Source organism: Microtus pennsylvanicus, chromosome 12, assembly GCF_037038515.1.
Source record: "Microtus pennsylvanicus isolate mMicPen1 chromosome 12, mMicPen1.hap1, whole genome shotgun sequence".
In the NCBI taxonomy this organism is placed as follows: Eukaryota; Metazoa; Chordata; class Mammalia; order Rodentia; family Cricetidae; genus Microtus; species Microtus pennsylvanicus.
Genome location: NC_134590.1, coordinates 63,169,520 through 63,196,419, shown reverse-complemented (window position 1 = coordinate 63,196,419; position 26,900 = coordinate 63,169,520). Strand labels below are relative to the sequence as shown.

The window sequence follows — 26,900 nt, the reverse complement described above, 5'->3', positions numbered from 1 at the left end:
GGCGGGGGGTGCTGGTTGAGACAGGGTTTCTCTGTAGCTTTGGTGCCTGTCCTGGAAACTAGCTCTTGTAGATCAGACTGGCCTTGAACTCAGAGATCCACCTGCCTCTGCCTCTTGAGTATTGGACTGCCCAGCCATCTTGAACCTCTACTGGAGGAATCTTCTTTGGTTTGTTCCCCCATGCTACCCCCAGATAAGGTTTCTCTGTGTAACAGCCCTGACTGTCCTAGAGCTCGTTTTGTAGACCAGGTTGGCCTTTACCTCCCAAGTGCTGGGATTAAAGGCATGTATCACCACCACCTGGCAATTGGAGGCATCTTTGAAAGATTCAATGAAGATGTTTTTCTTTTGGTTACTTTAGCTATTCAGGAAGTCTATTTTTACTTCCTTTAGGATAGGGTAAAGATCTTTTTTCCTATTATTACTGAGAGCTGCCCTTTTGCCTTGCTTACCTGTGTTCTACCTTTCCTTCAACTCCAGCAAAATTTGAAATATCAGGGTATAGTAGTCTCTTTGCTCATCCCTCTGGCTGCATTGAGAAATGTTTCTTCCTGTGGCTAAGAGTTATAGCGAGGAGCTCATCTTTAATCCCCGCACTTGGGAAGCAGAGACAGCAGATGTCTGAGTTCAAGGCCAGTCTGGTCTACAGAGTGAGATCCAGGACAGGCTCCAGAGCTACACAGAGAAAATCCTGTCTTGAAGAGTAACATCAGGGAATACTTGAGGAGGGTTGCTGTGATTGCAACAGTTCTTTGAGGCATTCTGCTCTTATTCTAAGCATTGTGTCCATGGTGGCTAGAAGAGGGCATCAGATCCCCTGGAAGTGGGTAGGCTAGTCATCAGTGGGTAGGGATAGATTGGTTACTGAATCCAGTCCAGTGTATTGCCTCATTCTGCTGTTTGCTCTTTTGGAAGTTCTCTTTTGCTGATGTCTTGTCTAAAAATCTCTCTAAGAAGATATTGAAAGGGGAAGACAAAAGAATGTTCTTCAGCTTCTTCCTAGTCTACTTTTGTATTTTCTCTGATATCTCTGATAAGTGAATTTTCCTCTTGGGCATGGAATATATTAAAGATAAAAAGGTAAAATTTATGCTGAAATTAATAAGCACAAACTGCACCAAGTAAAATACTTTTAAAGCATTAGTAGATCTCCTCAGTTTCATCCCAAATTCTGATATTCATGGTTTTTATTTTTAAAATTAGGTCAGAAAAAAAGTGCACGCCAGTATCATGTACAGTTCTTTGGTGATGCCCCAGAAAGAGCTTGGATATTTGAGAAGAGCCTTGTTGCTTTTGAAGGAGAAGAACAGTTTGAAAAGTTATGCCAAGAAAGTGCGAAGCAGGCACCCACGAAAGCTGAGAAAATCAAGGTGATAGAAGTCCCTTTAATGTGTTTTTAAATAAATTTTAATCCTTACCAAGTTTATTTTATTTTGACCTTATAGTTGCTTAAGTAGTTTCTTATGTTGGTCATGTACCTTGTTTTATCTATCTGTCTGTCTGTCTATTTTGACGCAGAGTGTAGACAGACTACTCCTTTGTTTCTCAGCTGCCTAGACCCGAATAATCACATAGAAACTGTATTAATTACAACACTGCATGGCCAAAAGTTTAGATGTGTTCCTACCTAGCTCTTATATCTTAAATTAACCCATTTCTTTTAGTCTGTGTGTCACCATAAGGCTGTGGTTTACCAGCATCTGTCTCCTTCAGCAGCCATGTGATGTCCCCTTGACTCTGCCTATTCTATATATCTCTGTTCAGATTTCCCGCATGGCTTTATTCTGCTAAGCCATTGGCCAAAACAGCTTTATTCATTAGCCACTAAAGCAACACATATACAGAAGGACTTCCCACATCAGCAGAATCTTACTATATAGCCCTGGCTGGCCTGAACTTATATAGGTTAGCCTGGAATTCATAGAAATCCTCCTGCTTCTGCCTCTGTAGTCTTGGGATTAAAGATGTGTTATCGGCAGGGTGATAGTGGTGCACATTTAATCCCAGTACTTGAGAGGCAGAGGCAGGAGGATCTCTGTGTGTTTGAGGCCAGCCTGGTCTACAAAGAAAGTTCCAAGGCAGCCAAGGGTACACAGAAAAAGAAAAAAGAAGAAAAAAAAAATGTCAGTCACCATGCCCTGCCTAAATTTATCATTTACTTTTACCCAAGTATGTTATTTTTCATTTATCTATTTGGTGACTCACAGAAATAATTTATTTTTTGATTTTTTTCTTTTTTATAAATTATATTAGGTAAAACTGTTAGAGTTGATTTATAGTTTAAAGAAATGAGTTGTTAGCTGAATTATATCTAAAATTTTAATTGGGTTTTTATAGGTTTTCCTTATCTGATATTGTAAAAATGTTTTTAATTGAGTTACCTTTTATACTATATAATAAAATTCATAATGATTTGGGTTTTTTTTTCCAGTTGTTAAAACCTATTTCAGGGAGATTGAGAGCCCAGTGGGAAATGGGCATTGTTCAAGCAGAGGAAGCTGCTAGCATGTCAGTAGAGGAACGGAAAGCCAAATTCACCTTCCTCTATGTGGGGGACCAGCTACACCTCAACCCTCAAGTGGCTAAGGAGGCTGGCATTGTTGCAGAACCTTTGGGAGAAATGGTGCACTCTTCAGGGGCCAGTGAAGAAGCTGCTGCAGACCGTGGGTCTATGAAAGAAGAGGATATTCCCATGAAGAGAAGGCGAAGAGCCAAAAGGTCTAGTTCTGAGAACCAAGAGAGTGACCCTGGCACAGAAAAGAGTACCCCTCCAAAGATGGCAGAGGCTGAACCTAAGAGAGGAGTAGGATCTCCTCCTGGTAGAAAAAGGTCCACAGCTTCTGCTCCACGGAGCAGGAAGGGAGACTCCGCATCCCAGTTTTTAGTCTTCTGTCAAAAACACAGGGATGAGGTAAATATGCTGGTGGGTTCTGAGTTCTTTGTCATGCCACAAGATTTCCAAATTCGAGGAACGTTCCTTTATTGCAGAATCCTCTTATTTCTTAGTATACTGCATAAGCACTGTTTAGTTTTTTCTTTAAAAATTTTTTTTAGGATTTTATTTATTATGTATACAGTGTTCTGCCTGCAGGTAGACATGCAGGCCAGAAGAGGGCACCAGATCTCATTACAGATGTTTGTGAGCCACCATATGGTTGCTGGGAATTGAACTCAGGACCTCTGGAAGAGCAGCCAGTGAGCCAACTCTCCAGCCCTTGACCATTTCTTTTTCCTTCCTCTTAAATCACATGTTTATGGGGAGAGGGTACAGCAGTGTATATGGGGTCAGAGTACAGCTTCCAGGAGTCAGTTCTCTCCTTCCATGTGGATGGATAGCAGGCTTGATAGCAAGATGGTAAGATTCTTTAAGCCTTTAGTAGTAACATATCAGTCACTGTAGGTCAGACAGTTTCAAAGTAGTTTATATAAATAATAACTTGGCATAGCCCTATGTAGTGGGTACCATTTTTAAAGGGTGTATACCCCTAGGATCCTCTAATTCAGCAATTCTCAGCCTGTGGGTCAAGACCCCGTTGGAGGTTGGAGGAGACTTTCACAGGGGTCGCCTAAGACCATTGAGAAAACATTTACATTATGATTTATAACAACAAAATTAGTTATTTCAATAACAACAAAAGTAATTTTATTGTTGGGGGTTACCACAACATGAGGAACTGCATTAGAGAGGGTCACAGCATTAGGAAGATTGAGACCCACAACTCAATAGTATCTTGGAGTACTACACAAAAATAGTAACAGGTATGAGTCCAATATTTGAAGGCAGCTGCTGATTTTGAGTCTGTCTTGAATGTGATTTGTCTTGACCAGTGTAAATTGAGTTTTACTCTCTGAGAGCTTCAGGAAATAATCAAAATAAAATGTGCTTTCATACATTTTTAATCCCAGCACTCGGGAGGCAGAGACAGGCAGAACTCTGAGTTGGAGTCTAGCCTGGTCTACAGAGTAAGTTCCAGAACAGCCATAGCTTCACAGAGAAGCCTTGTTTTGAAAAACTAAAAAATGTGTTTTTTCAAAACCCAAATTGTATCCAAAATAAACATACCAAAGTGGGATCTCACAGGGGAAATGTAGGAAGGGCCCGGGGATACAAGTAGTGAGACACTGGGGCTAAGCCAGCTTTGTGCTCTGCTGGAATTCTGAGGCTTGGTAAGCATGGATGCTCAGATGTAGTGCTAGGGTGTACTGAGGGCTGGACTAAGCCTAGTAGGGCCAACCGTTGGGCAGGTGGGATGGAGTAGTAGATCTTCTGTTCTTCTGAGTACCGTTCTTCAGGAGTCACGGCATCCCAGTAAGTCCAGTCACACCAATGGAAATTGAAGCCTTCAAGGAGAGTGATGTGGCCAGCTCTTGTAGGCACACAATCGGGGCTTTCTGGATGGCAGATTTGGCACTTTAATCCCTGGCAGCAATATTACTCCTTGGATAGCAAACCAGCCCCGAAATCGGGGATGTATGCATACACCTGCTATGTGCTGGGTCCCCCATGGGTCAGGATCCACCTCTTGTCCTTGGTAGTAGTAAGCAGCCCCTGCCACATTGGCTGCAGTCTGAGCACTGGTTGGGGTGGACCTCATAGTCAGCAATGATTCCATTTGCAGTTCTGGAAACTTCTCTGCAACACTCCTCAGGTGGTAGGACACACACTGATGCACAGGGTCTCTTAGTGGTTGAAGGTGGTAGCTCTTTAAGAAGGGTTTGAGGGCTTTGTCAAACATAACAGGTGTGTTGAGTACCAGGAAGGCCAAAGGAAAGCACAGCACTATACAACTCTAAAAAATTGTAAGTGGTAGTTGTGATCTGTTCCTATAGCATATTATATCAGAATGGATTTAGTAGATGTTGAAGAAAGCCAGCTTCTTACTGCTATGTAGATAGAGTCTGTTGCTTCTGTAAAGTCTGAAGAATACAATATATTCACTCTTTATTTGTACCTCAGTATCTACCTGTGTTCATCCAAAAAGAGCAAGTGGTCAGCTGAGAAGGTGTGTGCTTTTGCCCAGGTGCCAAGTATGCCCAGAGATGTGTTAACACTTACTAGCGAACCATGGTTAACTATTGGATTTGACATGGTACAAAATACTTAGTAGTATGTGGTCAGTTTCCATGTGGGCAGGGTATGATGATAAGCTCTAAATGGATACCACCAGTATTTGGCATCTAGGCTGGAACATAATTGGTGAGGAACTGTGTGCTCTTATCCTTTGGAAGTTGGGCAGGGCTATGCCAAATGTGAACTCTAGCTAGCTATATTCCAGCATGTTCTAGGCTGTTTCTTTGGCGTCTAGCCATAGAAAAATTAGGTGCTTGGTCAAGAGAACTGGATGTTCTTCAGCAATTCCCAGCAACCACATGGTGGCTTATAAACCATTTATCATGAGATCTGGTGCATGCAGACGTGCATGCAGATAGAGCGCTCATATACATAAAATAAATATAAATAAATATTAAAAGAAAGGAGAATTTAGACTACTGTCCAGAGACCTCTTCCATTCTTATTTCTTTCTGGGGCCCAGGTTCATTTCCCCTAACCCTTGTGGTACTAAGAATTGTAACTGAAAAAAAAAAAAGAATTGTAACTGAACTCGTAGATTGGCACCTTGATGAGAACAATGTAGACCAAGGTAAAGGTGCGCAGTAGTTAGAGTTCACTTACATATTCACCTGTCCTGTTCCATTCAAGCCTCAAACTGTGACTGTAAGGCCCACTAGGGCCATTACGTTGGGTTCAGGTGCTGTTCAGAAAAGGATGGCAGTGTTCACAGTTCCATGTTGTTCATCCCCAAAGGCTGTTTTTTGAGGTAGGGTTTTTCTTTGTGGTCCTTCCTGTTCTAGAACTCTCCACGTAAATCACCCTGGCCTTGAATTCACAGAGATCTACCTGACTTTGCCTCAGTGCTGGGATCTGGGATTAAAGGCATGCACCACCATGCCCAATTAAGGCTAGCTTTTTGTGTTGTTTGTTTTGTTGTTGTTGTTGATGCTGTTGTTCAGTTTTTAAATTTTTATGTATATTTAAAAGTAGATGAGGCAGAGCTCTGTGAGTTTGAGGCCAGCCTGGTCTACAAGAGCTAGTTCCAGGACAGGCTCCAAAGTGACAGAGATACTGTGTTTTGAAAAAACCAAAACAAACAAACAAAAAGTATGTGTGCATGTGCCTTCAGAGGTTATAGAGGTGTGAGATCAGCGGAACAGGAGTTACAGGCAGTTATTAACTGCCTCATGTGGGTGCTGAGAATTGAACTTGTGTCCTCTGTAAGAACAATATATATTGTTGTTTTTAACTGCTTGGCTATTTCTCCAGTCCTCAAAGCTGTTTTTTAAAAACATTTTAAATAATTTATTAATTCTTATTTTATGTGCATTGGTGTTTTGCCTGCATGTATGTCTATGTGAGGGTGTTAGATCCCTTGGAGTTATAGAGAGTTGTAAACTGTCCTGTGGGTGCAGGGAATTGAACCTGGGTTCTCTAGAAGAGCAGCCGGTACTCTTAGCTGCTGAGCCATCTCTCTAGCCTCTTAAAGCTGTTATAAAAATGGTTTTGAATTAGTCAAGGGCCAGCTTTTGAGGCACATAACTCTCTTAGGCTACCTGAACCCTCTTTTGCTAGGGTTATTGGATAGAAGACCCAAGACTTGAGGATATTTGGTTGCTACCTTTTGACTTTGTGTGTATGCATATGTATATGTTCATACGGATATCAGTACCTATGCATGCACCTGCATGTGGAAGCCAGAGGTCATTGTTGAGTGTCTTCTTCAACTGTTACTCCATCTTATTATTATTATTTTAAAAAGTTGTGTGTGTATATGACAGGTCTTGGTGGGTACTCATGCTTTGGTTTATCTGTGGTGGTCAGAGGACAACTATATGGAGTTGGTTCTCTCCTTACATTTTTACTTTGGAGTCTGGTGATTGAACTCAGATCCTGACTTCAACCTTTACAAATACAAAAGCTCGTGAACTATCTTGAAATAAGTGGTAGGCTAGAGTGTGTTTCTGAGCTTAGTATGCTTTTGTTCTTGTGTCTTTTCTCTGTTCCTATCTCTTGAATTCAACTGCATATTAGAAATCCTTGGGAAGCCTTTGAAGTATAGATGTCAGACATATATAGATTAACTTGATCTTAGGTAGGCTCTAAACACCATTGGCTTTAACCCTATGGTTATTGCCATCTGCAGTTAAAGCTGGGAGTTGCTGCTCAGTGATTACTGTGTACCAAACCACCTAGAAGACTTGTGAAAATGCATATTCTTTGCTAGTAGGTTGGGAGGGCCTTCAGCATATTCCAAGGGTACTGATACTCAGTAAGTGGAGAATCTGTTGCCTTTGTAGACCAGTTATCTTGGTGCTGGTTTAGCAGCTTAGACAAAAATTAGGGCTTGCTTGTTAACTGTCGTCTGTATTTCTTATCTATGACTTGGATTGAAAGATGGAGTGTGGCTACTGTAATTGGTGAGGATGACATAATAGACCTCACTCCATGCTCAGAGAAGCATTTTTGCACAACTTTCTGGACTACTGATTTTTCAAGGATGTCTAGGAAATTATGATTTAAAAAATGACTCAGTGTTTTTTAAAAAGTACTTTTTGTTTTGTTTCGTTTTGTTTTTTGAGACAGGGTTTCTCGGTGTAGCTTTGGTACCTGTTCCTGAACTTGCTCTGTAGCCCAGGCTGGCCTTGAACTCACAGAGAACCTCCTGTCTCTACTTTCTGAGTGCTGGAATTAAAGGCGTGTGCCACTACCGCCTGGCTAAAAGTATGTTTTCTATTCATCATTTGTCAGTTATTTTCACTTAGAAATTTTTATTGAATCACCGAATTGGTTATGTGCTATTTTTCTCTGAACCAAATTTTCTGGACAAAATTCCATACTGTGGGAATAAATATGTTACATACTCAATTTCATGGGACTTTGTATTTGGTTTTATGTAAATCACAATGAATTTTGTGAGTGTAGAGTTCTTATTGTCCTCCTTTCTGTGTTCATAGGTTGTAGCTGAACATCCAGATGTCTCAGGGGAGGAGATTGAAGAATTACTTGGATCCCAATGGAGCATGCTCAACGAAAAGCAGAAAGCACGATATAATACAAAGTTTTCCCTAATGACTTCTGCCCAGTCTGAAGAAGACTCTGGTAAACATGCGCGCGCACGCACGCACACACACACACTCACACATATGTCTTTTGCTTGGATGTGATGTGTAGAGTGTCACCACATGAACAGTGTTCATGATCCCATCAGTGCATGTTGTTATCATTTCCTCCCTATCACCAGTGCAGTTCTTGATGCTGTTCAGGACCTCACTTTATTGTTTACACAGAGTAGGGATTCTGGTTGCAGTATTTGAAGGGGTGGTATAGGAGAGAAGAAGAAAGGAAAGGTGCGTGGTTCTAGCACTTTGGGTTTAGTGCATGGGTCAGGCCCAGTGGAGAACAGTTAGTTCTTAGCAGAACTTACAAGTGAGATGACTGGTTGACCTTCACTTAGGTGTCTGTTTCTAGGTTTTCAGTTTAAAATTTAAAATATACTGCATCAAATACCAGTTTAGGCTATGGCAAGATGAGGAAGACCTGGAGAAAATGTGTAACAGGTTTGTTACATGTAAACACTTAGACACACAAGCTGGGGAAAAAAACCTTTTAATGTAAAAATAAAGTGTAATGTGTTTGAGTGTTAAATAAAAATAAATAGTCTGTTACTCTTAAGGTTCATTATTGAGTTTTGGAGATGCTAGACATCAAAGCTAAGGCATCCTAGGTTGTCCTAGAATAACTGCCAGGTATTAGATTGTGACAGTACATACACTAGTAGCCCCTTTGCACCTCCTGGAGATACTCATCTTAATTTAGGGCTTGCTAGGTGTCTGAGTTACTTTACTGCTGCTATAACAAAGCACCATGACCAAGGCAACTTATAGAAGAAAGATTATTGGTGGCTATTCTGCTGACTTAGTGTTAGGGAACTCCGATTTCTTTCTTTTTGGTTTTTTGAGACAGGGTTTCTCTATGTAACAGCCCTGACTATACTGGAACTCATTCTGTAGATCAGGTTGACCTTGAACTCACTGAAATTTTCCTGCCTCTGCCTTTTAATTGTGTGCCATTACTGTCCTGCAAACTCTTCGATTTCTCTAGGAAGAGCTGTGTCTCATCCTAGATAAAGTAGGCAATGCTCTGGGTGTTCATGGGAAAGAAAAAGAATCACCTCACACCTCACAGTGAAAAACCTGCTGCTGGTCAGTAACCTGGAACTCAGTGTTTAAGGTTGTGAGTGCAAACCAGTTGAAGTGTCTAATTGGGTGTGCCACGTGGTGTTTATGACTCCTGTAGTGTGAGCTTACTCCTGCTGTTTCAGACTCTGCAGGCAGACCTACAGTGGTGTGGTTAGGATTAAAGCCTAGTCAAGACTTTGTTAGGTCTTGTTTATACTAGCTGAGAGTTAAACTGACTGCTTGATTCCTTCAATAGTAATTTAAATTCCAGACCTGAGGAACAGCCCTGTGCAGTTGCTGGCACCTAAAGCATGGCACTTTGGCCTCCTCCTGAGGCTTTCTGAACATGGCTGTGGTGGTGTGTTCTGTCCCAAAAGGTAGTGAGTATGAGAATGACAGTGTTCTTAAGTTTTGTAAACAGTGAAGCCTGCTGGCATAACTTGTAGTCCCAGCTACTCAAGAAGCTGAGGCAGGAGGATTCAAGCTATGTCCAGCCAGTGTAGTGAGTTGTTTTTTTTTTTTTTTTTTTTGGTCAAAATAGAATGTAAAAAGATGGCTGGGGATATAATTTAAGTCCTGGGTTCTATTCTCAGTACCATACACATACACACATACATACGTACATACAAGAAGTTTGATAAGTCGAACCCTAACAAACAGTTATGCAAGTGAAAATAATTTGTATTAAAATTAAACTTTAGCACATTCAAAGTGATTGTCTCTCTAAAATTTATTCTCTTGCCTTCCTTCATATCTTTTGAGGTCAGTGACATTTTGATACTTTATCATAGATTAATGTTATTTCCAGACACCTAAAATAAGGCACTGTCAAATGTATAACAGAAAGCATATAACTTTAAGATGCAGATGTAATTTTGCTTCTTAAAAAACTTTTATTAAAGAGAACAAATAGTAGCAACTTTTATCTGTTTTGTTTTGTTTTATTGTTTGAGACAGGGTTTCTCTGAGCAGTATAACCTTGGCTGTCCTGGAACTTGCTATGGACACCAGGCTGTATAGTTGGAAATTTTCGTGTCTGAACCACCTGCTCCTGAATAACTGGCAGCCGCTTCCCAAATAATTGACTTGGAAATTTAATATAAATTATAAATGCTCGGCCAGTAGCTCAGGCTTGTTACTAACTAACTCTCACAACTTAACCCATTTCTATTAATTTGTGTGCTGCCCTGAGCCTTGTGGCTTTTACCTCTAACACTTTTTGTATGTCTAACTCATGCTCCATCTGGCTGGTGACTCCTCAGACTCTGTCCTTCCTCATCCTATCATTCTCAGTTTGACTTTTGTACCTGTCTTTATCCTGTTCAACTATTGGCTAGTCAGCTTGTTTATTAAAACCAATTATAGTGACATATTTACACAGTGTACAAAAGGATTATTCCACAGCTAGGCTGGCATCTGCCTGCCTCTGCATCCCAAGTGCTGGGATTAAAGGCATTTGCCACCACCTGACCTTATTTAACTTTTTTAGATCTGTTTTATTTTATATGGTTTATTGCTTTGCCTACATGTATGTATATCTACATAGAGGCCAAAAGAAGGTGTTGGAATTACAGATGATTGTCAGCTACAATGTGGATTCTGGGAATCAAACCGAGGTCCACTATAAGAATAAGTACTCCAAACCACTGAACTATCTTTCCAGCCCTTAAATTGTAGTTTTTTTAAAAGTTGACTTAAATTCTACTTGTCTTTACATGTTACTAAATAAATACTTTTCCTCACTTTGAGACAGTGTCCTGCTGTGTAGCCAACACTGGTATTGAACTCAAACCTTCTCGTGCTATGCCTTTCTCCTTGTGTGCTGGGATTACCATGTCTTAACTGTAAACAATTTTTAAAAAAAGACTGGTGCTGTTAAATGATCCTTCTATACACTGTGAATATGTATTACTCCCATTGGTTAATAAAGATCTGATTGACTGGTAGCCAGGCAGGAAGTATAGGTGGGACAGCCAGACTAAGAATGCTGGTAGGAAAAAGGGCAGAGTCAGAGAAGCCTCCAGGAGAGACAGAGAGAGCAAAACATGATGGAGGACAGGTAAAGCCACGAGCCATGTGGTAGTACGTAAATTAATAAAAATGGGTTAATTTAAGTTGTAAGAGCTAGTTAGTAATAAGTCTTGAGCAATGAGTCGAGCATTTGTAATTAATACAAGCTTCTGCGTTAGTTATTTGGGATAGGAATACTCCCCTTTTAACTTGGTTATATTTAAATTTAATGCTATATTTTTAATGTATATTAAAGTACAATGGTAAGATAATAATTAGTTAAAATATTTGTCGGTCCTTGTTCTGTTTTGCAAAGAATTGATCTGTAAAACATTGACCTTGGACATGTACCTGTCACTATTTGCATGATGAATGCTAGAGCATGTTGTGAACTCTCTTTTTCCTCTGCATTTATCCCAATTCTCATTCTTCATTCCAAGGTAATATAAATGGAAAAAAAAGAAATCACACGAAGAGGACAGATGATCCTCCAGAAGATGTTGATGTTGGAGATGCACCCCGGAAAAGGCTTAGGACAGAGAAGCACAGTCTTCGGAAGGTAGTGTTCTGGGCTTTCCTGGCCTATAAGAATATATGCTATAGAATTCTTGAGATTCAGCCAAGATATAGGCAGTGAGGTATTTTGGGCTCTTGCCAAAGTGGTATTCAGAAGTAAGGCGTGCCCTTTTTCTCCATTGCAAAGACCACTGAAGAAAGGACTTGCTCATTAACAATTAGGAACATCACCACAGAACTATTGATACTAGTCTGTTCAAGAAAAGAACATCCTGATGCTTTGAGTAATACACAATATTTTGATTTTATGAGTTAAAAATTACTCTTAGGTTGAAGGGGGTTAGTTCAATGCTAGATTACTTAAGTAGAATAAGCCCAATATTTAGTTTCATTGCCAATACTAGTCAAAACATTTTGTCTGTAGGGATTATTATTTAATCAATGTGTGGATGAGGTGCATGAAACACATTAAAGATACTTTGCACAGCAATAGGAAGTTAAAGAATCTATGATAGACACTGGAAATGGATTACATGAATTTATTCACTTTGTCAGTAATTCATGATCTTGTTTACTCACTGGGAATCCAATCTGGGCATCATAGAGGCAAAATTGAAACTACAGTATGGGTGAAAAGGCAACTCAGGGCCTTGAGCCTCAATATTGCCAGCATCTGTTAGGACAACTTGCTGATGTCTGATAGGAAGTGAAACTGACAAAGATCCATGTGTGTAAAGCAGCAGTGGATTTCTCTGTCTGCTATTTGAAGCCCACACAGAGAGAGTGAGCCTGTTAGCACTATTTGTTTCAACTGTCTAAGATATCTAAATAACTTTTTGGTAAATTGAATTTAAAGGGTTCTCACCATTATGCCCAGAGTTTTCATTTCTTTGTTTTTTTTTTAATAGTACTAGGAATTGAATCCATGGTTATGCCAGGCACATGTTCTACAACTAGATGGCCCCCCTTTTTTTATTTTGAATCTTTATTTTTAATGAATTACTTTTATTTGTGTATGTGTGTAATTGTATTCCATGGAGGCAACAAAAGGGTGTATAATTCCTTGGAGGTCAAATTCCAGATGTTTGTGAGTTGCCAGACAAGCATGCTGAGACCCAAACTTTGGTCCTCTGCAAGATCAGCAAGTGCCATCTCCTCAGTTTTTCTTTTCAAAGTGGGATATCACTAAATTGTCTAGCCTGGTCTTGAACTCACTCATTAGCCCAGACAGCTTTGAGTTTATGATTCTCCTGCCTCAGTCTCCCAAGTAGTTAAAATTATAAATGTATAGTGACTGACTCAGCATGTTGAAACTGTCCCCCCAATCTTTAGCTGTGGGAGGTGTTTAGCTGTTGATCTCTGAGAGCTAAATATTGTCTAAAATTTTGAAATCCCCAGTAGTAGTACACTAGTAATGCTGGAACTGACATAGAAGGGATGACTATTTGATTGGACCTTTTGAATAGAAAACTAGGGGGGCTGGAGAGATGGCTCGGTGGTTAAGAGCATTGCCTGCTCTTCCAAAGGTCCTGAGTTCAATTCCCAACAACCACATGGTGGCTCACAACCATCTGTAAAGAGGTCTGGCGCCCTCTTCTGGCTTTCAGGCATACTGACAAAATATTGTATACATAATAAATAAATAAATATTAAAAAATGAATAGAAAGCTAGATTTCCTCTGCTTTGGATTCAGTAGGACGTTTAGACAGCAAATGAAATATAACTTATGTAATGTATCTTAACACAACTATGGCAGGTATTGGCACAGCCCTGCCTATAGTACCCGTGACAGCTTCTAGCATAGGAAGTAAGAAAAGAATCAGTTCATAGTATTTAAAAAATCAGTTTGGGAAATTGTGGTCTTCTTGAGTGTGAGGATCACATTTTCAAAGGAAGAAGTTTCTGTTGTGTAAATTTTCAGCAACGTGTGTTCATTCACATTAGGAGAATTTTTTTCCTTTATTTTCTTTCTCTTTGTCTGCCCCCCCCCCCTTTTTTGAATAATAGAGAGAGACAATCACCGACAAAACGGCCAGGACAAGCTCTTACAAGACCATAGAGGCAGCCTCCTCGCTCAAGAGCCAGGCAGGTAATGTGGTCAGGCTCCTTTATTCCTGGCTCCTCTGGGTGCCTGGGCGGGTAAGCAGGGCAGCCTGCTCCTGCTCTTGGGGAGCCTCTAGTCTGGGCACCTGAGAGGTATAGAGATAAATGAGAGCAGGGTTGGGCAACTCCAGGGATGCCTCAGAAGAGTCAACAATTAAGCTAGGATCAAAAACAAGTATGAAAGATCTTGTGGAATTGAAAAATTAACTGATTTAATGTGCAAATTGTCATAGCCATATTGAAGTTACTTTTCTCCTGATTTTTCACTTAACTTTTTAAATTTGAAATTTTATTAGAAGAGAAATTTAAACCAGAAATACTCAGATTTCTTTATGAGTTGTTACTATAAATTCTTTCACTCTAATTTAGGCTCCTGATGGTTCATACTTACCAACCAAGAGTAAAAGTCATGACTAGTTGTTTCTATTTCATATGAATAAGAAAGCAGCTTAAAGGATTTTCTATGAAAACCAGCTAAACAGTAAAAAGGACAAAATCAGACTTTTTGACCTGTTGGTGGATTATCCTGTTGAGACATCTGTCTCATAGATTAGCACAGGTGGTCTCCTTCTCCAACTTTGGGGTGAGGAGGTATGGTTGGAAAGACTGTTTTCTTTGTGCTGCACAAGATGATCAGGTTTTTAAAAACCAGCTATTTTTTAAATAAACACTTGTGGATGATTGTAAATTTGAACATAGAATAGCTATTTTTAAATATTAAAGTGATACTATATTTAAGTTTTTACTTTAGAGGTATATACTAGGCTTTTTATGCATGAAATTCTATATGGAATTTGCATCAGATATAATTGTAGAGGGGGGGATCTTGGATCCAAGTGTGGATGAAGCTACACTGGCCTTGGGTTGTTGGTTTTGGTGGGGTGTAGACAGTAGTATGTGGGACTCATTGTATAGTTTGCATTTTTTAAAAAAAATACAATCAAGAGTTTTTTATGATAAAAAGTTAAGCCCTTACTGACAACTAAGGATGTTATCTTTACAGCTTCACTTACTTCAGTTATTTAAAGCAGTAAGGAGGTGGAAGATTTAAGATTTTAAACTTGATAAAATAAACTTACTTTACAGCAACGAAAAATCTGTCCGATGCTTGCAAACCACTGAAGAAGCGAAATCGGGCTTCTGCAACTGCATCTTCTGCACTGGGGTTTAGCAAAAGTTCATCTCCTTCTGCATCCTTAACTGAGAATGAGGTAAAATAATGATAGTGATATCATGGCATTCATGTGAAGGCCATTAGTTACTCAAGTTGCAATGTGAGTGAAAATCTATTTTAAAAGAATTATGTTGGTGTTCTCCATAGGATAGATGAGATTCAGGTGTTCTTAGCCATCTAAAATTCACAAACTTGAAAAAAATAGTGCACTGAGCACTTTGAATACAAATACATACATGCACATGGTGAATGTTTAAGTGTCATATTTTAGTCTTGTTGCAGAGTAATTGTTGCAATCTGTTTTAAAATGGTATGTTCTGTAAACCTCACTCTGTTTTCTCACATGAAAGGAAATTCACACTGGCTTTACCAGGATATGCTACAATGGCCACTGAATACTGTTGGCCATACTGACACTGGCCACTGTGCACTCACACTGGTGGAACGGAGGGGTTCAAAAACCTGTGGGGAAGCCAGAGGTTTCTTGGTCCTCATGCGTTGCGTGTCTCTGATACTTTGTTCTGGCATATTTCAGATGTGAGTGTGGAGACAAGTTAGAACTGTCACTGTACTAAGATTCCTATGTTCTCTGAACTTGCAGAATATATGATAGCAGAGAAGTCGGTGGTACTATAACAAGCTGCTGCTGCCATCACTGTAGTGTAGCATGTTCTAAAGTCTGCCATTGCCAAAACAAGGAGCAGCTACAGATGAAGGAAGGGTGTTTGTTGTTTTTCTGTTTCTGGTTTTTTTTTGTTTTTTTTGTTTTTTTTTGTATAGAGGTGGTTTTAATTTGATTTGATTCTAGTGACTACCTTTATGGATCTTACTTTCCATTTTTAATTTCTTGTTATTTTGGTCTCTATAATTCTGTGGGGTTTTTTTTTGATTGTAGACTGGAGATTTATTTTCACAATATTTGTAAGGAGTTGATAATCTTGGTCTTTATGGAACAGGATAGTGATGTGGGAACTAGACAGTCCCCTTTCTCCTTTTGGATCAAAGGCAGCACTTCTGGCCTGGCCTCTACTGTGGTCCCTAGTAGAAGATTGGATGTGTCTTTGCTGTTTCTTCCCATTAATGGAGGACTGGGCTTTCCATTGCATGATGGTCAGGGACCTGGTTGGCCAATGGAACACCCTTGAGAAACTCTGTTGTTCACTGCTCTGAACCTGAAAGTGTGGTGTAAATCCAAACTGTTTCCTTAGTTTGATGTCAGTCACAGACCAACTCAGTCATAATCTCAAGTGCTCATATTCACAGGTCTGGGACTTGCTGATAGTTGCTATATGTAGAAAACTAAGCATTTTGTTTAAGTGTGTACATTCAAGTCATTGCTGAGCTTTTATCTAAAATGTTACTAATACAAAAAGACTAGTTTTATACAAATTATTTTCCATTTTCCTCTCTTAATCCAAATTTAGATTAGCAGTCTAGAAAATTAATAAAGATGGTCTAAAGTTCCAGATAATCATGTTAAAAATGGAAGGTTTCTGTTCTAGAAACCTCTTCATTTAGACATTTAAGTTGGAATTTTCATTTATGATTTTTTTTTTTAAGTGCTGGGGTTGGAACCCAGGGACTTGTGAATCCTTTTCTACCGTTATGTTATATTCCAGCCTTATAAAGATTATAAACAAGTTTTTCTTACTTAATATTTTGGTTTAGTTGTCCAAGTGATATTTTACTTATGTTGTCAGAAATGGGAGAGAGAAAAATACTGAATTACTGAACTTTTGTCTGTCATTCTTGATCATCGGCATTGAGTATTGAAGGTGACAGCAGTGAGGGTGGATCAGAGACAGCAGCTGGTGCCATCTCTGGCTTAATAGTCTGAACTTGGAAAGACTAAGATAAAGCATTTTGTAACAAGACTTAGTTGCAGCACCAGAAAGTTGGTAGATGATTTAAGTACATTTATATTATGTAGGCGATGCATTAAATTAAAATCCCTTCTTACATTTTGAAGGTGATAACATAAATCTCACAGTATACATTACGTTCTTTATATAAAATAAATTTTTAGGCCTTCTCTATTGAACTACTTGTATGACTTGTGTGACTATTCTTTATAGCTTGTTTTATAGAGTTGCACTGTTAATTTAAAAACGTTAGGTGAACAAGTAGATTTATCCAGTATGTGTCAGTACTACTGACCCCGACAGTGAATGTTTACAGGTGTACAGTGCTGAGTGCCTGAAACACATGAGCAAAGCTTTAGTGTTATGAAAAGCTGTGGAGACTGTTGAATCTAGTTCTAATGTGAAAATTACTGTTTGGGGAATCAGGCCACCTCTTCGCTTTAGAACACTTATGTTTTGCATGTTTATAGTTCCCTCCCTTTACACACTTGATTGAAAGAAAGAGGATTATGTAGTGTTGGTATTACAAGACATTTTTAGGTCATGTTGTATTTTAAATTCTTGAAAAATGTATATGATAAATTTATATTGGAATAATTATTAATTACATGGTATTACATCACCCCAATGAAGAGATTAAAATTGCACACTTGCATGACAAAGACCTGTGAAGGAATTGATGTGATTTAAGTGTTTTGTAACTTCATTTTTTGTTCCCTTAGTAGAGCAAATTCTTATTTTTTTCGCCTTCACTGGTAACAGCTTTTATGGGAGCCCACATCAGTCAAGTTGGACTTGAATTCAGCCGCCCTGTACTGCACTTAGAATGATGTAATACCCCAAGATGTCTGCTGCAGGTGGTGCATCATCGTATACACTAAGTGACATTTCTATCACAATCATTTTATGGAAGATGTGTGATAATCTGTTTTTACTGGTATTAATAAACACATACAATGAAGAAAACAGATAACAAATTTTAAGACCAAGGTAAGATACCCAATCAAGGCCATTTAATCAATCACATTCATCTCATAATAGAAACACATTCATATCCTAAAGATTAATCTGAAGTTCAAGTTGAGGAGAAGGCCCCCCAGTTGAGGCTGTCCCAGGACAGAACTGTGACAATGGCACCATATTGAAGAGTTAATGCTCATTTTTTCTCTCTAATTCATAACTTACTGAATTTTTATGGAAAAATGTCAGCATCTGTTCACCATCAATAAGAAAGAATAAACAGGACACATTAAGGGGTCCTTCGTCAACTATTTTCATGGCCAATGAGATGTATTCAGTATTGTAGATAGTAAACCAGTTTCCCACATAAAAGGCAGGAGGAGTTTTGATTCTGTCCTTTTTTACTTGACAGTTTTACTATGACACTAGACACAATAGATTTTTAGGGGAAAATGCCATTTACAGTATCATTGTGAACCATTCAACTAATGATCCAGTCACTGATATCTAGAAGACACCATAATCAGGATATTTACAACAACCACATCATCAGTTGCTTTTGTAGAACATCAGCATCATGTTTTAAATGTTGTGGTCCTGGATGCCCAGCTGGGGCATACTCAGTGCCCGCATGTTTGCATGGGAAGAAAGGCTCCAGTTGTCCTCAGCTCAAGAAGCAGAGCTTGTGCTGTGCACAGATGTGTGTCCGGTGACCAGGCCGTTCCACACAGACACCTCAGTATTGGACCTGTGATGAAAGTTTTTGAGAAAAAATTTTGTTCCAAACCATTAAATAATGTAACGCATGTAAAACACATAGAGTGCCTGGCACCTTGCAAGGACTCAGTGGTTCACTATTGTGACAGTAATGGTTATTACAATAAAAATAATAAACTCACCACCATTCCATTTTTATCCAAAAGTATAAATTTTTCTTTGGCATGAAAAATGATCCTCTTGACTGCATCATGCATGTATGGATAAAATAAATCCAGAAGTAGCAGAACCCTAGCTCTATTTGTGTGACACAGTAGGGTGTTGGACTGTGAGTCTACTAGGTAGGTTACTCAGCTGGCTCTGCTCAAATGTAATGAGAGACATGACCTCAGAGAATATCTAATGTGAGCATTTTAAGTTGTACTGTTCTTAAAGGACATGAAAGATCTCAGGTAAATTAATTTTTTAAAAAAATATAAATCACAAAAGTGTGAAGAAATATAATGATGTAGAAATGGCCCTGGTTCAAGAAATGATTTCTCAAAAGACACTATACTGAAAGGTCTTGGACAGAAATGAAGGGATTTCATTTGAAATTAGAGCATGATGAATTTCAGGTGGGTTCCCAGGATGCTAGTATGCATGTATTCTAGTATTCCTGCTAGATACAATAGGAATCAGCCACAAGACAGTCACTTTTCTGTGTAGTGGGGAAATGAGAACTTCACAACTAATGGTGATGTCCGCAATGTGGCACAGTTAGTACCTTCTGAGTTTAGAGAGTATGAGGGGAACAAGAGTGGCGGTCACGGAATATTCTTCAACTAGGGAAGACGTAGCTAGCCCACGTGGGGATGGATCGGAGCAGGATCCTCAGGATTCTGTAGTGAGTGCAGAGTAATTGTCCTCCATGTAGGATTTTCCTGCCCCAACAACCAGCATTAGTCTTACAGTAAATAAGCAGAGTTCCATGTCAGCTCTTGACTGACCTTTCCTAGAAGAGATGAGTAGGAAAGAGGTGACTCTTGAACAAGAAGCAATAGCTTGTCTGCTAAGAGTACAAAAATTATGTAACAAATTCATCATGCTACAAATTTAACATGGAATTCCTTTATTTTCTTTAAAAATGTCAAAAAAGCAATGCTACCTCTCTAGCCTTAGGTTTTTTGAACTGCCCAGTGTTGAGTTTTGCTTCTGCCATACAGAGAATTATTACCATTTGATCCTATTTGGCTTTCTTCAAACCATTGTTTGTATACTATGTTTGCCTGGCAAGGGGAGGTAGCTCTCTGATTCGAAAGAAGTGAAGACTTGGGTGAATGTATAAAGGTTTGGATTGTAGCTGTTGTAACAGTGCAAGTTGACTGTTACACAGAACAGCACACCAGGGAGTCCACGTGCTGGATAGAGGCCTGTGCCCAGCAGCCCAGTCCTTCAGGTGCTCCTCAATCAGCCCCTCTGCTCCAGATGGACTTCTACCTCCCTGGCAGCCTTTCCTCAAATGAAAAGTGAATGTTGTCCTTTAGTCACGATGCCTTTAAGTGTAGTTGTAGCTCAAAACTTTATTATTCATATCTATTTACATCTGTGTTTCCCAACACAAAACAACTCTGATATTTTTTAAGATATCCTGAAAACCAACAAGAAATGTAAGCATGACAAAGAAGTAAAATATCATAGGATCTAAGAGAAAAGGGTTCCTGCTCCATGCATGAGAGCATCCATTCTACCCACTGCCTCTGAAGAGGTATAGAACAACCTGATTCTGGCATGGGGTGGGGAGTTTCTAAACTTGATCTCTCAGCCAAGATATATCTGATTCTGGGTTTACTTGAGATAGTTCACACAAAAGCACCAGAAAACTTAAAATAGTGTTCTCTGGTGCTGGAAGGCAGATGAGGGACAGGGCCTTTTCATTAGTGATAGGACATGTCACAAGAAAAATAAGAAAAAAACAAGAAAACCTCACCTGGCAACATGCACTCATGCCATGGTTGTGTTTGGAGCCTGTGGGCTGGCTAGATGAAATAGGTTACTAGTTCCCATTAAGGGTCTGTAACACAAATACAGAAATGATATATAAAGAAGGAAATAAAAACATAAGTAAACATCTCATTTCTCAAACAAAAATTGGTGCCTGTGTTTATGTAAAATTTAAATGATTAAAGAATGCTCCTGAGAAAAGGTCTCTTAGCCTGGAGTGATGGCCAGAACTCAATTTTGTTCTGTCTATATCCTTCAGCATTGGTGTGTATTCTGTATAAGCTCCTAGCTCACTCAGCCCACTTGAGTGTAATGAGGAACCCCAAGTGAGTAGTTCTTTGTTGCTTTATGTGGGCCTGAGATGCCCCATGAGATCATGGCTCCCTTCTTTAGGAAATGTTTATCCAGTGGCAGGTAAACCATAGGGTCATTAATAAAGTTTGCTTTGTTTTTCTGTCACTGATTCTAAAGTACCATATGTCTTATATACATTCAAACATGTAGGTTGCTGATCTACCTTGATCCCTGCTGTTCAGGTGGACTTCTGTTAGGGACCCCAAGGACCCTTTGGATTGCTAAATGTGCAGCACCTTATTATTAGTAAATACATTATCCCAGTTTTGGAAAAATTAATTACCAAGGACTGCTTTTTATCTTTGAGTTAATAAAATCCAAATTATCTTTTGCTAGAGAAAAGTAGAAGGGCTTTTTCTAACATGCTTTCAGAGCTTTTATTGCTTCTTACTGATATTTTAGAAAGCTTTTTGGGTTTTGCTTTTGTTTTAAGAAACATCAATTTCTGTATATCTTAGCATTTTTGGTGATTGAAATTGACTTTGTTCCTTTTAGGTACTGTTTATTGTTAGATTATTAGAATTTTTTTCACTAATTTTCTTGTCAGTGGTGAAAAATGGTTATCCTAATACACAGAAAAGTATGTTTGCATTTGTCCTTGTACAAGAAGGGTAAGAGACATGCTCTCTTGGTCTTACTAGCAAGGGTGTCTTTCCAGGAACCTGACATTTTTGTCAGACCTGTGTGTACATCCATATTTATAATTTCTTTCTATTCCATGTAGTTGTTCAGCTTTTAACATATAACTTTGGCAGTAGTTTTAACTTGCTAGCATTCCAGGGGTATTCTGCTTTTAAAAAACAACTGGGATCGGGTGAAGTCCTAGTCTTGATACAGGGACATTTTGCCAGTCATGTGAGCTAAGAAAGCAGGTAGACTACTGGTTCTTGTTCTCAAGCCTTCCAGGTGAGGACACATGGCTTGTTGCTGCAGCTGACTGGACCAGGCACCTGTACAGTCAATAGAACATTTAGAGATCATGTAAGGGTAAGGACTGGCCTTTATGGGAGCAGTAGCTGTGCCGCTGACTGGCCACTACTCTCATGTAGTCTTTGCTGCCCTCTTAGGTTAACTATATAGAAACTGGCATAGAATAGATGAATATGAAGCACAATGACTTTCTGTGGACTAAAGAGTTTTTTGATTTTGAATTTCTTTTTTCTTTTTCTTTCTTTCATGTTCTCAGTAACTCATAACCTGACTTTAAATTAAGGAGCAACTAGGAGAATTCTAGTCTGTATTAACTTTAATTAAAAAAATATTTTGGATTCTAGGATTTTAGAATGGTTGACTTAATTTTAAATTGTCTTAATTCCACTCTTAATATTTCACTGTGATGTTAACTGGAAGCCCTGCTTAAGATCAGTCTTTTAATTTTAGATCGTTATATCTGCTGAGCACAGGATTCTTACCATTTGTAAATCTAAAAGTCTGTGAACGCACTTCTACGCTTCTTCCTTTATGAAATCATAACTTAAACATGAAAATAATGTTGGTTATAGAAATATTTATTGTTCAAGGTCTGTAATTGTGTTTTAAAATGATGTAGTATTCAACTTGTGAAGGGAATTGTTTTGTCAAAAAAATTAAAAACTCAATGTACATCAATCAGCCCATGGAAGGGCAGGGGTCTACTTTGTGGCCATAGTGGATAAACCCCAGTTGCACTCATTGAGCTTTTCTGGTGGCCACATAGCTCCTGGCAGTGGGTTGGAAGATGTCTACTGGGTCACATGATGTTTGGTAATGCCATCTTGAAAGTCCCTGTAATAGATGAAGGAGACAGCATTTCCTGTTTGTGAAGGAATGTGTGTCTAAGGAAGGCAGGCAACTCAGTACTGTCACTTACTGAGTAGAGAGTGGAGAAAGTATTTTCAAACTCAAGAACACTTTGGAAAGTCAGGAACTAAGCTACTTGGAAATATGTGCCACAAGCATGACCTTGGTGGACACAGGAAAGAAAATTCTTGACAGTCTGTGTCCCATCAGTCACCTCATTTTTCTTTTTTCAAATACATTCTGTTGGATACTGAATAGATCATAGATGTCGTAGACTGAGATCTGGGACTGTGTTGGGACCATTCAGGTGATATGTTACTTCCACAAATGGCATCTCCAAGTAAGCTGTCACCTGGTACACATGGAGGTGGAGCCTGCAGCTGGAGTGAGGAGCACACTTGGCTCTACTTGCAGGTGGTTTGCTGAGCAGAGAGCTGAGGGACCCTCTTGACTGGGTAGGGGTTTCGTCCATTTGTGGGGGAGGATGTGGTGGGTGAAGGTGGACCTTCTACAATCTGTCATGGACTGTGATATTGTAAGGTCTATATTCTGTATGTGGATAACAGACCCAATCAGGAAACGAGCCTTATGTGTGTCATTAACATTTATATTTCCATTCAAAATATGTATTCAGTGTTTATTTCCGCAAACAGACTTTGTTAATTTAGGAAATATCTCCAAGTGGAAACGTGCTAACTCTCTGTAAATCTTAAATAAAAGGTGCTGTTCCTTCCTCTGACCCAGGACTGGTTTGTGTTTTCTGTCTTTCTTTCCATTCCTTTCTCTTTATAGTTTTTAAGTTTGTTTTATTCACATAAAGGGAAGAAGTGGGTTGGTGAATGGAGCATGGGCTCTCTTCCATGGATGCTATTCTAAACATCCTTTGGGTCTCAGTTCCTTCATCAGTCAGGTGGGTCAGCCTTGTGTGGCTATGGGAGCTGCTCTCTAAGCCAGGGCAAGCTATGTGACTACTGATTCCTAAGGACCTGGGCTTCCCTAGTACTCACTTCAGTCTCAGAAGTGCTCAGATCCCCACCTGTGATCCCCATATCTGATGGGCATACTAATTTGGAGTTTAAGCTCAGAGTATTTTAAATGACCTCTTTCTGGATGTTGATGTTAAAGAAGTGGGAGGTGAGCTGATGGGAGAGGAACTGGCATTGGGCCCTGTAGTTCCAGCTAGTCAACCTCCTGGTGACAGACTTCATGATGTGACACCAATCTGGTGTTCTTAATGCTATTTCCATCTTCCTGCACAAGGTGAGAAAATTGAGTTGAAAGGCCTTTTTCCCCCATGACATCCTTGTTGCTAGATGTATCTAGTGAGACTAGAACAGGTGATCACACAAAGCCTGTCCCTTGTTCCAGTGAACCATCAGAGCCACAGGAGTCATTGTTAATTTACTGCAAGTTAACATTGAGTTCAAATCTGAAAATGCCTTTTTACCCCCCTCTCTCATTGCTCCCAATAATATCAATGATATAATCTGGTAAAAGCTCATCAGTAAACCTGCATAATCTGGGCCAGAGTCCCTGGTGAGGTTGTTTGGTTTGGTTGTTTTTTGGTTTGTTTGTTTTGGTTTGGTTTTTTAATCTTTTTTTTTTGTCTTGGGTTTTTCTTTGTTTTTGTTTTTGTTTTTGTTTTTGTTTTGTTTTTCAACAGGGTTTCTCTGTGTAGCCCTGGCTGTCATGGAACTTGCTTTTTAGAGCAGGCTGGCCTCAAACTCACAGAGATCTGCATGCCTCTGACTTGAGTGCTGGAATTAAAGGTGTGTGCCACCAATGCCCAGCTTGTTTTTAGTTTTTAATGTGGCCTAAATACAATTTCTAGCTTTGTGTTAGCTGGCAAATAGCAAGCCTATAACATAATTACTTGTGATTATTGAGGTAAACAAGAAATGTAGTTAATAGTTTTTTTGCTTTGTTTTATCTCCAAAATTCAATTTTCAACACTAAGATCAGTTAACCCCCCTCCCAACTTAAGCACTTGAATTTGATCGACAAAAGGGTTTTCTGTTTACCCATTTTAACATTTATGGCTAGTACTTGTTAAGCAAGGACAGGATGCTCCATGCAGCAAGGATGATGTTGTAACTGGATACTAATCTCTGTTCAGTGGAGGAAACCCGGTAAAATAGGTGCTTTTCCTCTGTACACTGCATTTTTTCCCAGTCTTTTCATTAGGCTCCAGTGTTCTGTGGGAGAGGAACAGCTGAGCTGTGACTAGTTAGCAGTGAGAGGATAGACGAGGCACTCAGGCTGCAGTGCAAGTCAGTGACTCTCCTGAGTCTTGAATCAGTTCCAGGGGAGCACTATGCTTCTGGAAGAGCACAATGTCCTCAACAGAGTTAGAAACAGCTTCTGTGAAGTCTTTTTGTGACTTCACGGTTTTTTTTCTTTTCCTTTTCTTTCTTTTTTAGTTCATGTTGTATTTGGGTCTGAACACATTGGGTAGGAAACTGAAAGAGTATATTGATTCCAGAGCTCATCTCAGTTTACTTAGCAAAGATAATTGGATTTTTATAAGTTGCTTTACTTAAAGGAATATGTCTTATATACATATGTACATTAAATATTGAGTAGAATAAGGTCCACTTCTGAGTTTACTTTGTAGCTTTTGCAAGTTTTATTACTTCCAAGCCAGTGATATATCTATACCACATCACTGGGCAGTAGGGCTGGAAGTGGGCCGTGTCCAAAGGATGTGGCCACCTGTTTTCTGTGGCTAGTGAACTGTCGTCAACCTCCTTCATCTCCAGGTCTCAGACAGCCCAGGAGATGAGCCTTCAGAGTCTCCGTATGAAAGTGCAGATGAAACACAGACCGAAGCATCCGTCTCGTCTAAAAAGTCGGAAAAAGGAGTAGCTGCCAAAAAGGAATACGTGTGTCAGGTGAGGGCTAGGCGGTGTCTGATGTGTTGATGAGGGCTTCTCCTGAAGTCACAGAAGATGAGAGTGAGTTTCCAGCATCCTCTTTTCCTCCAGACCTCTCTTCTGCCCCATTACTACTCACAGGTAGATACCTCTTTGGAAGGGCTAGACCACTAGCAGAATTCTGGTATTAAGTTGCCTAAGTTAACATTATTCGTTCTCAGGTGGGTTGTTTCATGTACAGCTCCAGTATACATATGGGAGTTTGAATAGTTCTTAGGAATGTATGCTGTAAGAAATAAGGTGCTAGGGTGATACGGTGCCCTTGCTGCTTTCTTAGTTCACTGGGAGACCAGTCATGGGCTGGGGTTACGGTGTAACTAGATGCATATCCCCATAGTGATATTGCCCGGGTCAGTGTCCTACATGGGCTGGATGCTGGGTTGGTGATCTTAATAAAGCTGCTCACCTTTCTGTGCCTTAGTCGCTGCGCCATTCTGAGTTGTGGTTAGTGCTACTATCCATGTGAGACTGCTGATTTGTCCACCGTTGCAAAATGGCTGACAGCTCCATTGCTGTCATCTGTGGAAGGATGGCTGGTTTATGGTGAAAATGCCTTGGGTTTTGGGTTTTTGACATTCACATCTAATCTAAAACACCCTGAATGCATACTTCAGGGTTTTGATCTTTTGTTTCTTTAGCCCTTGCTGAGGGACTAACATCTTTGTGTAACTTGGCTGTAGTCTATAATCCTGCTAGGCATTTCACTGTGTACAGATACTTACGTTCATTTGCATGCCAGAGATGGAGTCAAATTGCCCCACGTGGTGAGGAGAGTCCTGAAAGGGCTCTGACTAGGTGTAGGTTCATGCCACCCTCTGTTCCCCACAGTTGTGTGAGAAGACAGGCAGCCTCTTGTTGTGTGAGGGCCCCTGTTGTGGAGCATTCCACCTAGCCTGCCTTGGACTTTCCCGAAGACCAGAAGGAAGATTCACCTGCACTGAATGTGCCTCAGGTAAGTTCCATTTTCTGAAGCTGGGGATTGTGTGTGGAGGTTGGTTCTGTTTGTCCCTTTTTTATGTGCTTCCTCAAGTTGTGTATGAGACATTTAGCAGAGAACAAGTTCCACACATACTGACTCAAAGGTTGTATGCTTCTAAATTCTTCCATTGTACTGTGGGCTTTACTATTTGAATGACAGCATCACTGGGCAAGTGGTTCAGGATACAGCGACTGGTAGAGTGAGGGAATAAAAGGCTGTGTACTTTTCCAAACCCTTCCTGTGGGGCTAGCATACACCTTGCTCTATAGGCAACAGTTATGGAGCTTGGCACTTC

General features: G+C 39.7%; 1 protein-coding gene and 1 pseudogene across 5 annotated transcripts in view; one reads left to right on the top strand and one right to left on the bottom strand.

Annotated features, from left to right (window-relative positions):
- Nsd2 (nuclear receptor binding SET domain protein 2) overlaps positions 1 to 26,900 on the top strand; it is a 68,895-nt gene that overhangs the window by 23,648 nt on the left and 18,347 nt on the right. For 4 of the 5 annotated variants that reach the window (XM_075943948.1, XM_075943946.1, XM_075943947.1 and 1 more), the window contains 8 exons: positions 1,204 to 1,370; positions 2,432 to 2,911; positions 8,011 to 8,155; positions 11,685 to 11,803; positions 13,769 to 13,850; positions 14,951 to 15,075; positions 25,453 to 25,584; positions 26,455 to 26,578. In XM_075943948.1, the coding sequence (XP_075800063.1) occupies positions 1,204 to 1,370; positions 2,432 to 2,911; positions 8,011 to 8,155; positions 11,685 to 11,803; positions 13,769 to 13,850; positions 14,951 to 15,075; positions 25,453 to 25,584; positions 26,455 to 26,578 (1,374 nt within the window). Of the gene's footprint in view, positions 1 to 1,203; positions 1,371 to 2,431; positions 2,912 to 8,010; positions 8,156 to 11,684; positions 11,804 to 13,768; positions 13,851 to 14,950; positions 15,076 to 17,662; positions 20,514 to 25,452; positions 25,585 to 26,454; positions 26,579 to 26,900 lie in introns of those variants that run through there. The other variant, XM_075943950.1, reaches the window with a different exon arrangement.
- Positions 4,076 to 4,736, bottom strand: LOC142832933 (cyanocobalamin reductase / alkylcobalamin dealkylase pseudogene; annotated as a pseudogene).